Source organism: Antechinus flavipes, chromosome 3 (genome assembly GCF_016432865.1).
Source record: "Antechinus flavipes isolate AdamAnt ecotype Samford, QLD, Australia chromosome 3, AdamAnt_v2, whole genome shotgun sequence".
Taxonomy (NCBI): domain Eukaryota; kingdom Metazoa; phylum Chordata; class Mammalia; order Dasyuromorphia; family Dasyuridae; genus Antechinus; species Antechinus flavipes.
In genome coordinates, this window is record NC_067400.1 from 2,767,802 (window position 1) to 2,780,606 (window position 12,805).

At 46.9% G+C, this 12,805-nt stretch overlaps 1 protein-coding gene across 2 annotated transcripts in view; it reads left to right on the forward strand.

Annotated features, from left to right (window-relative positions):
* ATP13A3 (ATPase 13A3) overlaps nucleotides 1–12,091 on the forward strand; it is a 64,028-nt gene extending 51,937 nt beyond the window's left edge. Inside the window, exons 30-33 of one of the 2 annotated variants that reach the window (XM_051991596.1) lie at nucleotides 1,715–1,803; nucleotides 3,193–3,273; nucleotides 4,716–4,805; nucleotides 9,278–12,091. In XM_051991596.1, coding sequence (XP_051847556.1) covers nucleotides 1,715–1,803; nucleotides 3,193–3,273; nucleotides 4,716–4,805; nucleotides 9,278–9,475 — 458 coding nt within the window. In that variant the 3' untranslated portion in view covers nucleotides 9,476–12,091. The remainder of the gene's footprint in view (nucleotides 1–1,714; nucleotides 1,804–3,192; nucleotides 3,274–4,715; nucleotides 4,806–9,277) is intronic. The other variant, XM_051991598.1, reaches the window with a different exon arrangement.
* The last annotated feature ends 714 nt before the right edge of the window (nucleotides 12,092–12,805 follow it).

Genomic DNA, 12,805 nt, shown 5'->3' on the forward strand with positions numbered 1-12,805 from the left:
GGCAGAGGCAGGTAGGTGTCTCATGGAGACGGGATGCAGGGATCTCAGCAATGCGAGGGGGTAGCAGAGGGAGGGACCCAGGAGGAGTTCCTGGCAGTTCCCTTGGCTCATCTGGGCTGCGAGGGGCTTAGACCCTGGGCCTTCTCCACACTAAAACCTGGCCTTGTGATAGTGTCCAAGGGCCCAGCAGCATTGATTAAGGGTCATCTGTGTGCAGGCACAGACAAATGGGGAGTGGGGGAGACAACTGTATACAGACCACTTCTTGATGGGATCAGTGGGAGATGGCCTCAGAGGGGAGGCCTTGATGGCAGTGGGGGACGAGAAGAGGGTCCTGGATGCTGCTAGCAGGACCCCCCAAAGGTAGATGAGGATGCAGAGACTGAAGACACTGAGAGAGGAGCAGGGAGCCGGCCAGCAGACTCTCAGGTCTGTCCTGGAGGCAGCCCCAGCTCTTGGCCCGGGCCCTGGTCCGCCCTCAGGAACACCCACTCTAACAGGGGATATTCAGGCTGGTTCTGTTGACTGTTGTTGCCATTTCCCAGCATGCTCTTTTGTTGTGGTCCAGGATTTCTCCCCCTTTCCCTTAGCCTAGTAGCATAGAGTCAGAAGTGCAGGGAAGGACTGTGCTAGTTCATGAGCATGCCGACCTTAGTCAGGCTTCTGGTTTCTCCTCTGTGAGATGGGGGCACCTCTTCCGGGTGAGATCTGGAAGCATGGCCGCTGCTGGTTACTGGCATGTTCTGCAGTTTTGGCGGATTGAGAAGTCCTGGCCCAGGTGCTTCAGATGGACCCTGGAGGTGCTCGGGGGTGACCCGGAGACAGACCTGGTCTCGGGGCACCGGTCCTGGGACTCTGGGCACGGCCCTTTGCTCGGTCTCAGTTTCCTCATCCACCTTCCAGGTGAAGGCCTGTAAGGCAGCACTAGGAAGGCTTGTCCCCTCTGCCATTCTCACGGGAAGGTATCTCAGGTGTGAAGGACGACCAGTGTCCCTCAGGTGGGCTTGGCCTGGGGTTTGTGAAGGCAGTGCCCTACCTGGCACTGTAATCTAGAACGGGGGTGGGAAAGGGGTCACTTAGAGGCCCTGGCAGCGGTACGTTGGTCATTAGTATACCATGTCCGCAGCGTGGTTGGCGATGCCAGCTGTGACCTCTTTCTCCTCCCCATTCTTTCATGTGCCAGTTAGCTCTCAGGACAGGACCTGGACATGCTGAAGCTGGGCTGACAAGTGGGCAGAGAGAGTTTACTTGTGCCATTTGGGGAGATTGGCCGTTGCTTCTTGAGCATGTGGTTTGATTGTTGGTGTTTTTGTCATTGAGGGAACTTGGTATCAAAAGAGCCCCAATCCAATTTAATAATGAAGATTTGTCTCATACAAAGCCTGTTCTTTTAGTAAGATGTTTTGTCCATTGTTTCTACATGTTGGGGAAAGGCATTTAGGGTTTTAGACTTTGACAAATAGCAAACATTTGGAGTTGTCTGTGAAAGCTTACAAAATCCCTGCCTGCCATTCTGAGCGAGGTACCCACAATGCCCTGCGCCCCAGTGGATCACGCTGCTTCTTGGGAGTGGTTGAGAATGTGCCGTTTGTAATTTCTTCAACAATTGAGCCGATTTAAGTTGTGGGAGTTGAAGATACTGAATGTCTACAGGAGCTGACTGGCGGGAACTTAGTAGAAGCAAATTGTTAATCTAGATCGTTTTCTTTTCCAGGTTTTTTTGTTGTGTCTGTAATTATTTTGTATATCTTCATATTTTTCATCATGTTGCATCCTGTTGCCTATATTGACCAGGTTCTTGAGGTAAGGATTTATGTTTGTTTTGCTCATCATGGTGAGTAGGCAGGAGGGCCCCTGACCCCCTCGCTGACTACCCTCTGAGGGACACAGGCAGCCAGCAGTCATCTCCCTCCCCCCCACTGTGGAAGGGCCTTAACCCAGGCCTTTTCTGGTGCTTGGGACTTGGCTTGGCAGCAGAGGGACACCCACTGGCACTCTTACCCAGTCCTTTGGGACTGAATGAACAAAGTTCAGTGAGAAATTCTGAGCCTTCCCACACATGGAGGCAAAGGGAGTTCTGTATCTTTTGTTTTAAATGAACACCCTCTTTTTCTGGAGTGTTAGCGTATGGGAGGACCAGACCAGAATTGTTCATCAAATTCTGAAGGTGCAGGTGTTAAACAGAAGCCCGCTTGGGGTTGTCGGGGTCCCAGCTTGAACTTGTTTGGGGCTATTCTGTTTCATAAGATCTCGGTTTTCATTTGTGGTAGGAAGCCAGTCGGTGGGGAGGGGGCCGACGCCAAGGCTCACGGGTTCCCTGCTTCTCGGACTGACGGGTAGCTAACTATTGGTTACCCATGGCACTAAGGGAAGCAGAAGACTGGGATGGCGACTCATTGAAGCCAGCTTACAGAAACAAAGTCACCATGAAGAAGAGGCCTTTTTCTTTGTGATTTTTCCTTTGTGACTTTTGAATTTATGCTCTTATGCCTGTGGCATGAATGAGGTGCAGGGCCCTCTTTGCCTGTGACACCTTGGGTGGGAGTCCAGTGGGTGCTAAACTTGTAATTTCGCTGCCACAGAACTGGAAGGGGCCAAAGAGCCGATCTGGCCCACCGCCCAACAACTTTAACAAACTGTCTGTTCCATAAGATGAAGGGATTTTACTTTTTTAAAAATTTCCCTAGTATTTTATTTTTCCAGTTACATGTAAAAATAATTTTCAGTCTTTATTTTTGAAAGATTTTGACTTCCATATTTTTTCTCCCTCCCTCCCTTAAATCCTTTTAAACATATATTTTCATATGACTCATGTTGTTTCCCATGATTCATGTTGTTGAACAAACAAGAAAAACCCTGAGAAAGGAAATGCAAATAAAATACAAAGGTGAAAATAGTATGCCTCAACCTGCATTAGGTCTCCTGCTTTTCTCTCTGGATGCAAAGGGCATTTTCTCTAAGGGATTTTACTTATAAGCTAATGTTTTTATTCATTTAGAACCATATCTTCAAACAAACGTGTCTGTCCTAGTTTGGACTCGACACTTAAGTTGAATGCAATTTTCTTTTACCAGCTCCTTTGTGTATGCAAGGGGCCCCGCTAGGTATAGCTAACGGTGGGGATTTTGTTAGACTTTGGAGCACGTGTGGAACAGGAAATGTAACGTGAATTTCTGGAATTGTGTCTTCTAGATAGTTTGTGTTCCATATCAGTGGCGTATAACAATGCTCATCATCATTCTTGTCAATGCGCTTGTCTCTATCTTGGCAGAGGTAAGTAAGCCAGCTTCTCGGATGTCTCGAGCGCTTTTGGTGCTGACTGATTTTGCCAACGTCCGATTAGCTGGGCTAGAGAAGGAGGGGCCGGGGAGTATAACTAAAGAGGGAAGCTCAAAAAAAGGAATCCTTCCCCCCTCCCCCCCCAGCTCCTCATGTCAGACACTCCCATAGTTCCTGAAGATTGGAGCCATGGGGAATACCCAGTAAGGGGCCACTTTCAATAACCTACAGATTATAATTTTCTAGAGATGAGAAAACATGTCAGCAGTGGCAAGAAAATGTAAATGAAGGATTTAAAAAATATTTTAATATCTCTATACATAAACACAAATGTATTAGAGTGACTTTTTGCTCATTTTCCCCAGACTTTCAATTCTCCTTCACTGAATGAGCTGTCCTGGGGGGCTTGAATGGGAGCGGAGGCTGCTCCATTTACATTAGCAATAGACACATTTAGAAGTGGAGAGGAAGGCCAATGGGAATGATTTTGGAGCTGAAGGGCAGCTTGTCATCTCTCCTTGCCCCTTCTGGGCTGCCCTCAGATGTGGGGGCTTGGGAGAGTGGGGCATTCGGAATGCTTTGTTCCTTTTCAGCTGGTGGCGGGGTAGGGTGGGATGGCTCTGGTCTGCTTCTTCACTTGATGGCAGAGGGATATTTCTCTGCCCTTCTCAGGCTTTCTGGAGGAATCAGAAGCAGAGAGAGAAGCTTCCAAGTAAGGGTGTCCCACATTACTAGAGATGGGAACCCCCCTGCATTAAGGATCCCTGGGGGCTGCACACTGACTTAGTTTTCAGGTGTAATGTTCTCTGTGTTTCCTCGTATTGTTAAATATTTCCCAGTTTTATTGTGATGTGGTTCTGGCCGCAGCCTAGTGGTGTAGGCCGCAGCTTTGACACCTCTATCTGAAATCGTGTCTTTGTCTTTCCACCCAGATTCTATTTCTTTATGAAATTTGACAATGTTCAAGGAGTCCTTTCTGGTTGCCTTTCTCTTATTTTTTAAAATTTCAGAATAAAAATGTTCTTTAGGCTGAGGTCTAGTGGCAAGCATACTGGCTGCACTTGGAGTCAGGAAAGGCCTGGATCCACCTGCTTAGGACTGTGTCCCTGCCTAATGATTTCGCTTCTCAGCTTCCGTTATCCCACCTATCAAATGGACATGCTCACACCCGTAGATGGTTGGGATTATCAAGGGAGCTAGCTGTGTGTGGATGCCCACGCATCCTGATCACGCCTTCGTCCAGGATCACCCAGCGGGCCTCCCTAGGGCCTTCTGCTGTGACCCCGGAAAGGGCTGGGGCACTGGGGGGACAGCTCCTAGCCTGTTGTTGTTGCTCATGTTCTGCTGCACTGTTTGGGGGTTTGTGTGATGCACACCTGACTAAAGAATGATTGCTAGTCCTTTTTCATTCTTCCACCCACCGGAATGTGTCTCAGAGCTTCCTCCTGGACACGATCCTTTGGAAGGTTGTATTCAATCGAGACAAACCAGGAGAATATCGCCTCGCCACCTCACAGCCGCCACAGGTTGGAAATCACCACTTATTCTCCATTCTTCCCGTGTCTCCAGGCTCTTGTGTGTCGTTGGGGTGGGGCGGACGGGCGGGCAGGGGCAGGGCCATAGGGGGCGGGCCGCCTTCCCTCCCCATCTACCATCTTTCCTCTCCATTGTGCCACTCCAGACACCGCTGTGTTTCAGTATCCATGAGTCTCTTCTCCTTTCCAACTGTTTGTGTCAAGTTCTTAGTTTCAGTCTCGAGATTTAAATATGATTTCTCCTCATTTTAGTTTTGTGGTTTGTTTTTGTTTTTGTTTTTTTTTGGAGAAATTAAATTGTGTTCCCTGATTCTGAGGCTTTGCTTTTTTTCCCCCATGTGGCCTCAGTCCTTCCATATCTCATACTCAGTGAACACAACCCTTCCCTTGGGGAAAGCTGTGTATGGAAGCAGCTCCGAAGAGCAAGTAATTTTTCCTTTTTATTTGTCTTAGACATTTGAGAATATGATTGTGATGCTGCTGCCCAGTTCATGCTGTGCATCCCCTCATGGATACTCTCATTTCACACAGGATGGTGTTTTTTGAATATCATCCTAAATTGGCCATTTTCACTAAAACTCGTTTGGCCTGAAAGAGAACTTTAGGAATCATGCTCGTGTCTACGTTCTTTCTGAACTGATTGCAAATCCAGTCTTGTCTCCATCCCAGGCCACTAGACCTTGACGTTAGTACAGTGACTCGGGATTCTTAATGGAGGTGACCTTCCTCTCTCTTTTCCCATTCCTTTGGGTCCCTGTGCCCCCAATGGGGTTTAAAGACTTCACAGAGGTCAGTAGTTAAGTACATGGAATGAGGACACAAGTCCCTAATCTTGGAGCTGAGTCCTTCTGCTCTCCAGTATATAGGTCCAGATCTCCGTTGAAGCTGGGCCTATTTTACGCACATGCACACGCACACACACGCACACGCACGCGCACACACACAGAGACACACTCTTTCCACACCAGGATAAGCCTCGTCCAGCCTTTACACAGCCTGTGTTTTGAGAATGCTAGGTTTGGACCAATAAGGTCCAACTTCGTGGACCAGAGGTTTCCTTATTGGTAAAAGCTGGAGCAGTTTTATGATCACTTGGCCTAGATTTAGGAAACATTTAAATATCGATCCTCTGAACAATATAAGTCCTTAAAAGTATCTGTTGGTCAGACTTGAGCATCACAGAGCCTTTTAAAGCTTTGCCCGCGGCTCCAAAGCAGCAAAAGCATTGTCGCTTGTTTACTTTCTGTTGCCCCGATTTTGTTGCTATCTGAGCCACCCATTTAAGACTTGAAATTGAAGCCCTGGCTCTGACCCTGAACAAAATAGGAAGTTTCCAGATGATGTGAAAAGGGAGCTTTGTTGCGCTGATACTTAAATGTGCATGTTTACCTTCTGGCCACACCTTGATGTTTGCTACCTTTCTGTTGCAAGGCGCTCCATGGAGCAGGAGCACAAGGGCCTGCAGACTCCTTTTGCAGATCTCGGTCCTTGTCCAGTCTGGCCTTCCTTCTCTAGCTTGCTGCCTTGATCCCAGTGAGAAAGTCTGGATCTTCCCAGCACTGCATCTTGAGAAGAGCCTGTAGGGAGACTCACCCCCAGACCCCTGTAGTTTCTGTTTCACCCACAGGCGTCAAAGAGTTTAGCTTCTTGGCTTATGGAGTATTGGCCGTTGGGGAGCCACAGTCCTCTGTAGAGAGCACAGACATGTGGTATGGGGTTCTCCGTGCTGGCTGCTTGCAGACCTAAAAGTGCATCCAAACAGCCACCCCTAAAAGATGGAGCAGTGAGTGGGTCCACAACCTCCTCCTGAACCATTCACCTTCACTGTTGTCAGGTTTTTCGAGAAATCAAACCCAGTGAAGATTCCCAAGGGAAGGACAGTTAGTGCTTTTAAACACAGTGTGTGTTTTTAGGTGTCCTGCCATTCAGGGAGCTCAAGACTTTCACATGATCTTCATTTAAATTCTAGAAAAATGGGATTTTGGCGTAAGTCATTTCAGGATGTGCCAGCACATCAGTGTGTTCTTCATCACCGCTTCTATGGGTAATTGTCTGATGTTTGACAAACTATTTGACTTCTTGGACCTCGGTTTCTTCAGTTTGCAAAAGGAAATTGCCCTTGAGGGGGGTTTTGACAGTCAGCTGGCTGCAGCAGGCCGTTTGCCAGCTCCACGAAGACTTCACGTCTCTCCGCTTGCTGTTAATGCAGTTATGCTGTCTCCCTGCTCTGATGCCATCAGGGAGAGTCAGCACTGTCAAGGATTATAGATGGCTTACATATATGAGCAGAGACAATTTGAGTCATCGTGCTCATCAGAATAGGGATTGTCCATAATTTTGGAGACTTGGCAGTTTTAGAATAAAGGCTGTTCCTATTCTTTGCTTTATATAGCTATTGTGGGGGGAAGAGATGCTTTGAAAAATATTTAGTGTTGACACAGAGGCCTCAGAAGAAACACAATACCATTAAAATCCCTTCCCAAATGTGACCACGGCCATGTGATCTCTGCTGCCATTCTTAGGCCTCTGCTTCTAAAAGCCATCTCAGCCAAAGGCAGAGGGGTTTCTTAGGCCTGTAGAACGCAGGAGGAAACCCCCCAGTGTGGAGTCCCTTTGGGCTCTGGCCAGCTTCTCTCCTCCCTCGGACAGGCCCCTTCCCTCCGCTGGGCCGGCTCCCGTCCCAACTGGTGCTGCAGCCCCGCATCGCATTCGACTTTGTTGCTCGGCCCCTCTTGCTCCTTATGTTCTTGCCTTCTCTCCTTTGCCGAGTTTCTGTGAGATACTGCTTCTGTCTCATTTTTGTTTGCTTTGAAGATGTAAGCAGAGAAGCTTTTTTTTTTTTAAGTTGGTCCTGTGTGTATGTGTGTGTGTGTGTGTTTGTGGTTTTTTGGGAAGGTGAAGAGACATCGTATCTAACAATAGAAACAATTTATCTTGGTTCTTATATTTACCTGATCATTCAGGTTTAAATCGTGCTTTAAATCATGGCCTGAGTGTTGTCTTGATCCACTACAAGTATTTTAAGCTCCTTTTTGGAAAAAAGCGATTTCTGTTGACCGTAGCAGCCATATACATGTGAACTAGCAAAAGGTACGGAGGAGCCCTGCTGTCTAGACAAGGCACGTTTTCTTCACGATCATAAGTACAGCCCCACAAAATGCCTTTGATCTGATTTCCCATGGATTTGTCGATCCTTTCCAATTTCTCAGCTGCTGCAGAATCAATGATCTCTATGGATTGAAAAGTCTGGATGCAGATGATTTCTTTTTTTGGCTTGGGAATGAATTATTTTTATTCTCGATGACAAATTCTCCTTTTCAATTCTTAGTCATATTGTCAAACCTGCTCATGTAATCCCTTCTCCTCTTTGCCTTTTCTTACTTGACTCCATCTTCCACTTTTCTCCCCACTAAAAAGCTGATCCACGTAGAGCCTAGAGGCGGGTAAGCCCCCAGCTGGCCCTAATGCAAAACTTGGCAATGTTGTTTGATGTTACTGTGTTGGGAGTGTTTTTCTGTCCTTTTCCTCCAAAGGAAGGGCCTTTAAATTTGGGGGGGGCCAGTTGCTTGAAATTTCATATTTATTAATGTCATGTTTCTTATTTAGCACCTACTGTGTGCAAAGCACTGTGCTAAACACTGAGGATGCAAGAAAAATGAAGAGTCCCTTCTTTTAGGAATTCACAGTCTAATAGAGAGGTCGATGTGGGGAAAAAATAGGTCTGGAACATACAAATGCTATAAATCAAATAAACTGGGGAAGGCCCGGCAATAGTGAAGTACCCTCTGACTCCTGCTTGAGACCAGAACAGTGAGGGAGAAGTCGGCAGTCCTTTTTCTTTGGGTTTTCCTAGAGGATGGCTTTGGTACACATCAAGAAGCCAGAGGCCACTAGTAACAGGGAAAGCACCTCTTGCATCCCCGAGCACCCAGTGCATGGAGTGCGGCGGCCAGCCCACCATCAGGCCGACAGGGCATCTCCAGGGCATCCAATTGGCATCTTAGTAATCCTGAAATGGCCTCATTAGTGAGTTAGGATTGTTTTCAGCCAGTTAGCAAAGTTCTCAAAGAGCTTTTTGAGAGAGAGAGAGAGGGATCATTTGTGCCCAAAGAAGTAAATTCTCTAAAGGCAAAAAATACTACCAGGAACTCTTGAGAACAGTGTCCAATAAATGTTAGTCGCCCTGCTCATTGCACTGCCAGCTTCACCTTTTGGAGGGGAAGGGATGATGGGGGAAGGGGAGAGTGGGAACGGGATAATATCCGGATGGAAAACCCATCCTCTCTCCGTAAGGGGTTGAGGGAGGTTCATTTTTTGGAAGTTGGGAGTGTCTTCCCTCCACCTCTCGGGGCCATTCTTGGACCCGATTGTGGCTTGGATGTAGCATTTTAGCTGCTAAACTCTTTAAAAGCTGGCGTTTTAGCATAGTCCTCATGTGCTGTTTTTTTTCTTGCCTTTCTTAGGAGTCCGTGGACCGTTGGGGAAAGTGCTGTATCTCCTCGGTGCTTGGCTGTAGGAAGAAGCTTCCCAAGGCCAAGTACATGCATCTGGCCCAGGAGCTGCTGGTTGACCCCGAGTGGCCGCCAAAGCCCAGCACGACCACAGAAGCCAAAGCCTTGGTGAAGGAGAACGGATCCTGTCAAGTCATCACTGTGACGTAACAGCGACTCTCGGGCCGGCGCCAGAGCAGCGGGGGCGAGGGTGGGGGAGACTTTCTGGGAATGTGGGTAAAGTGGGAGCCCCCCAGGGCGATTAGATTAGCTTTGGTAAAATGGGGGAGGTTCTAAGCCCTGTGTTCTCAACCAGAGCAGGGGAGTATGTGGGCCTGAAGGTCTCATCCTGCTTGCTGCTGTCCTGTGCTGGATGCTGAAGTGACTCTGGGGTGTGCTGCTCGGAGGGGGGAGCGGAGCGCTGCGGGGAGGCGCTGCTGGGAGCGGAGCACTGCTGGGGGGACGCTGGGAGGAGCACTGCTGGGAGCGCTGCGGGGAGCGGAACCCTGCAGGGAGTGGAGTGCTGCCAGGAGGGGGCGTTGTGGGAGCCGGGCACTGCGGGGAGTGAGCGCTACTGCGGCCCAGGCTGCCTGCCATGACTCAGGGCGGCCTCTTGCCCCGGCTTCCCCAGAGCCTCTCAGATCCGGTGGCAGCATCCCCCCGGGCCAGCTGCCTCCAGGCCTCCCCTCCCTGACCCGTCAGAGAGGCCTTGCCAAGTTCTGCAGCTTTCCTTCCTTTTACCTGTTTGTCCAGAAATGAGACAATGAGGACTCCCACAGTGGGGTCCTAATTTTTTCTTATTATGGCTTAGACTTGCAAGCTCTGTCCCTGATGGCTGGGCAGCTGGCGCGGTGTGGCCACTAGGGGGCAGCGGTGGTTAGGAAGAAGGGAGAAGGGCTGGGCGCCCCCCCACCCCAGGGTTTTAGCTGGTCCAGCCCGTCTCCGGAGCGGAGGGTCCCGTCGCTGGTCCCGTCGCTGCCCCCGTCGTCCTCGGTGCCCGATGGCCGGCTCCAGGAGGGGGCGAGGGCCTCTCCATGGGGGTGTTGACGAGGAGGGAGGGGGGAGCGCCGGCTGCTGACCTGGTGGCTCCCAGCCAGGCTTTCGGGGAAGAGAGAGAAGGGAATAGGAATCCACTTGTCGTTACTTTTGTTCAAGGTTTGTTCCATGGAGTGACTCCACGAAGCTATCTATGCATCTTAGACCTTTTGGGCTGTGATCGAGCACTGTTTTCATTTTGCTTTTTATTTCCTTTCCTAACTTGCTTGTTCAAGGTACCTAATACGCGCACAAATCTCAGTACCACGGAGCAGGGCCTGACTGCTGTCCCCAATTGTGGCTTTCTTTGTGGTTCACGCTTAAGTAACTACATGAGAATGGCTCAGCAGCAGCTGAACAATTCTAACATCTCATCCCACTTCCTATCTCTGTAAGCAAGCGTGTGGCCGCTGTTGGGGAGCCCCTGCTTTTCTGGGCTAGGGCTTCGAAGGTTTCTGTCGCATCTGTCCATGTTCTCACAGGAAGGCTTTGGAGGAAGCTAGCTTTGACCGCAGGATGGGGGTGGGGGGGCGCTTTGTAGGTCGTAACTGATGGTGTCCAGAGTGTGGGAGAAGGTTTTTTTGTGAATTCAGGTGAGCAGCTTTAGCGGGCCCTGCTACATGCCCTAGATAGAAGATGTCCTTTCTACTGTGTGGCTTGCCATTACATAGAAATTTTGATTCTGAATTTCATATTAAATTATTTGAGTGTATACATACCTAAAATTTAAAATCTGTACATGTCTTATTTTGATGTAATAAGATTTTATAAATATTGTGGATTTAAATTTTATTTATGCACATACTTAAGGGACTGGTATGTCAAAGAAAGTAATTGTTAAATAATGATATGTAACTTTTTTACTTTTTTAATAAATAACCAGATTTTTAAAGTGTGTCCCTCAGGGTTGTTGAAAGGTTCCTTATCCCTCTTCCCCTTGGCACCTCCCTCCCAGACATAATTAATGATAACTGTATGTTTTCTATTCTCTAGTACTGTCTGTTGCAAAAACAATGCTGCAAATAATGTTTGAATCAAAGTGGACAAACCAAGTACAAAATAAACGATTGTTCCTATTCCCTTTTAAATCCTTCAGTTAGAACAATCTTTCCAAAGCACTTGGATTTGAACAGAATCGTTCCCATTTTTATTCTATTTTAGTTTTATTTGCTTTCCCTTATTTATAGAAAGCTCTGGATAGTTAAAGGCATGGCAAATCATAATTTAATATGTTTGTATGCATTGTTCCCCAAACCATTATTAGATGAAGTGTCCGGACAGAATTAGAATTCAAACTTTGGAAAACATTCGAAACATTCTAGGATTTTGTGCATGCACTGTTGACATTGTAATCTAAATTTTGTATATTTTGGGAGGAGGGAGGGTGGTTTTGAACACTTTTTAGAATTCTGGATGTTAATTTTGTACAGTTTATGGGCATTTACAACTATTTTTAATGTACTAGAATTTCATAATTATGTGCACATGAAATTAATAGAAATAAAGTTATTTCCTGTTAGATTACAGAATTCCCTGAAAACTTGGCTTAAAGAAGAAAGTTGGTTTATATCAGAGAAATGATACCGCATCTTTATATTTTAAAATAAGTATTGCTGCTCGAGAATGGTACCCTGTTGTCAAAAAGGCAGACATACAGAATTGTAAATTCAAAATTGTAAATAGCCTGTGAAATCTTTGGATTAAAGCTATTCAAAATGAAACTGAAGTGAATAAAATATATTTTCTTTTTTTCTTTTTTTTTTTTTTTCCCTGTGATTGTGAATTTGTGGTTTGTTTGAACTCGGGTTTTTAGTGATCCGGGCTCTTTGCTAACACCATGTATGTGGGTTTCTGGAGGGCCGGCATATTCTATTATTTTATTGTTTTTAATCATCAGAAATCTGTTGTTTTTTTTTTCCCTGCCGCTTCCACTTCCATTAAGGGGGCGAGAGGGATAAGGAAGGCCTTTGCAGGAAGAAGCACATAGTTACTTAAGCAAAATCACCTTCTTTGTTGACGATGTCCAAAAAGTACTTCTTAAATTGCACTTTGATCGATTGCCTGTTAGTCACTGTGCTGTTTTTCACAATTGTTTATAATATTGTTGATAGTGTGTAAGTTGTTCTGGTTCTCTCACATGATCCGGCCTCGCTTCATTTAAGTCATCCTATGTTTCTCTGAAACAATTCCCTTCGTCATTTCTTTGAGCCCAACAGCATTCATCATGTATCTTTAATTTATGCATCCATTCCCCAATTGATACCTCTTCTATTTTTTGCCACCTTGAAAAGACCTGCTATGAATATTTTGTTCTTATGTGTCCCCCTTTCCCTCTTTCTTTGATCTCTTTGGTGTCAAAGGCCATGTAAGCTTTCCAAAATGGGAGGACCACTTTTCAGCTCCACTGACAGTGCATTAAGATCCCATTTCCCCACAGCTCATCCAACAGCTAGCATTTTCATTTTA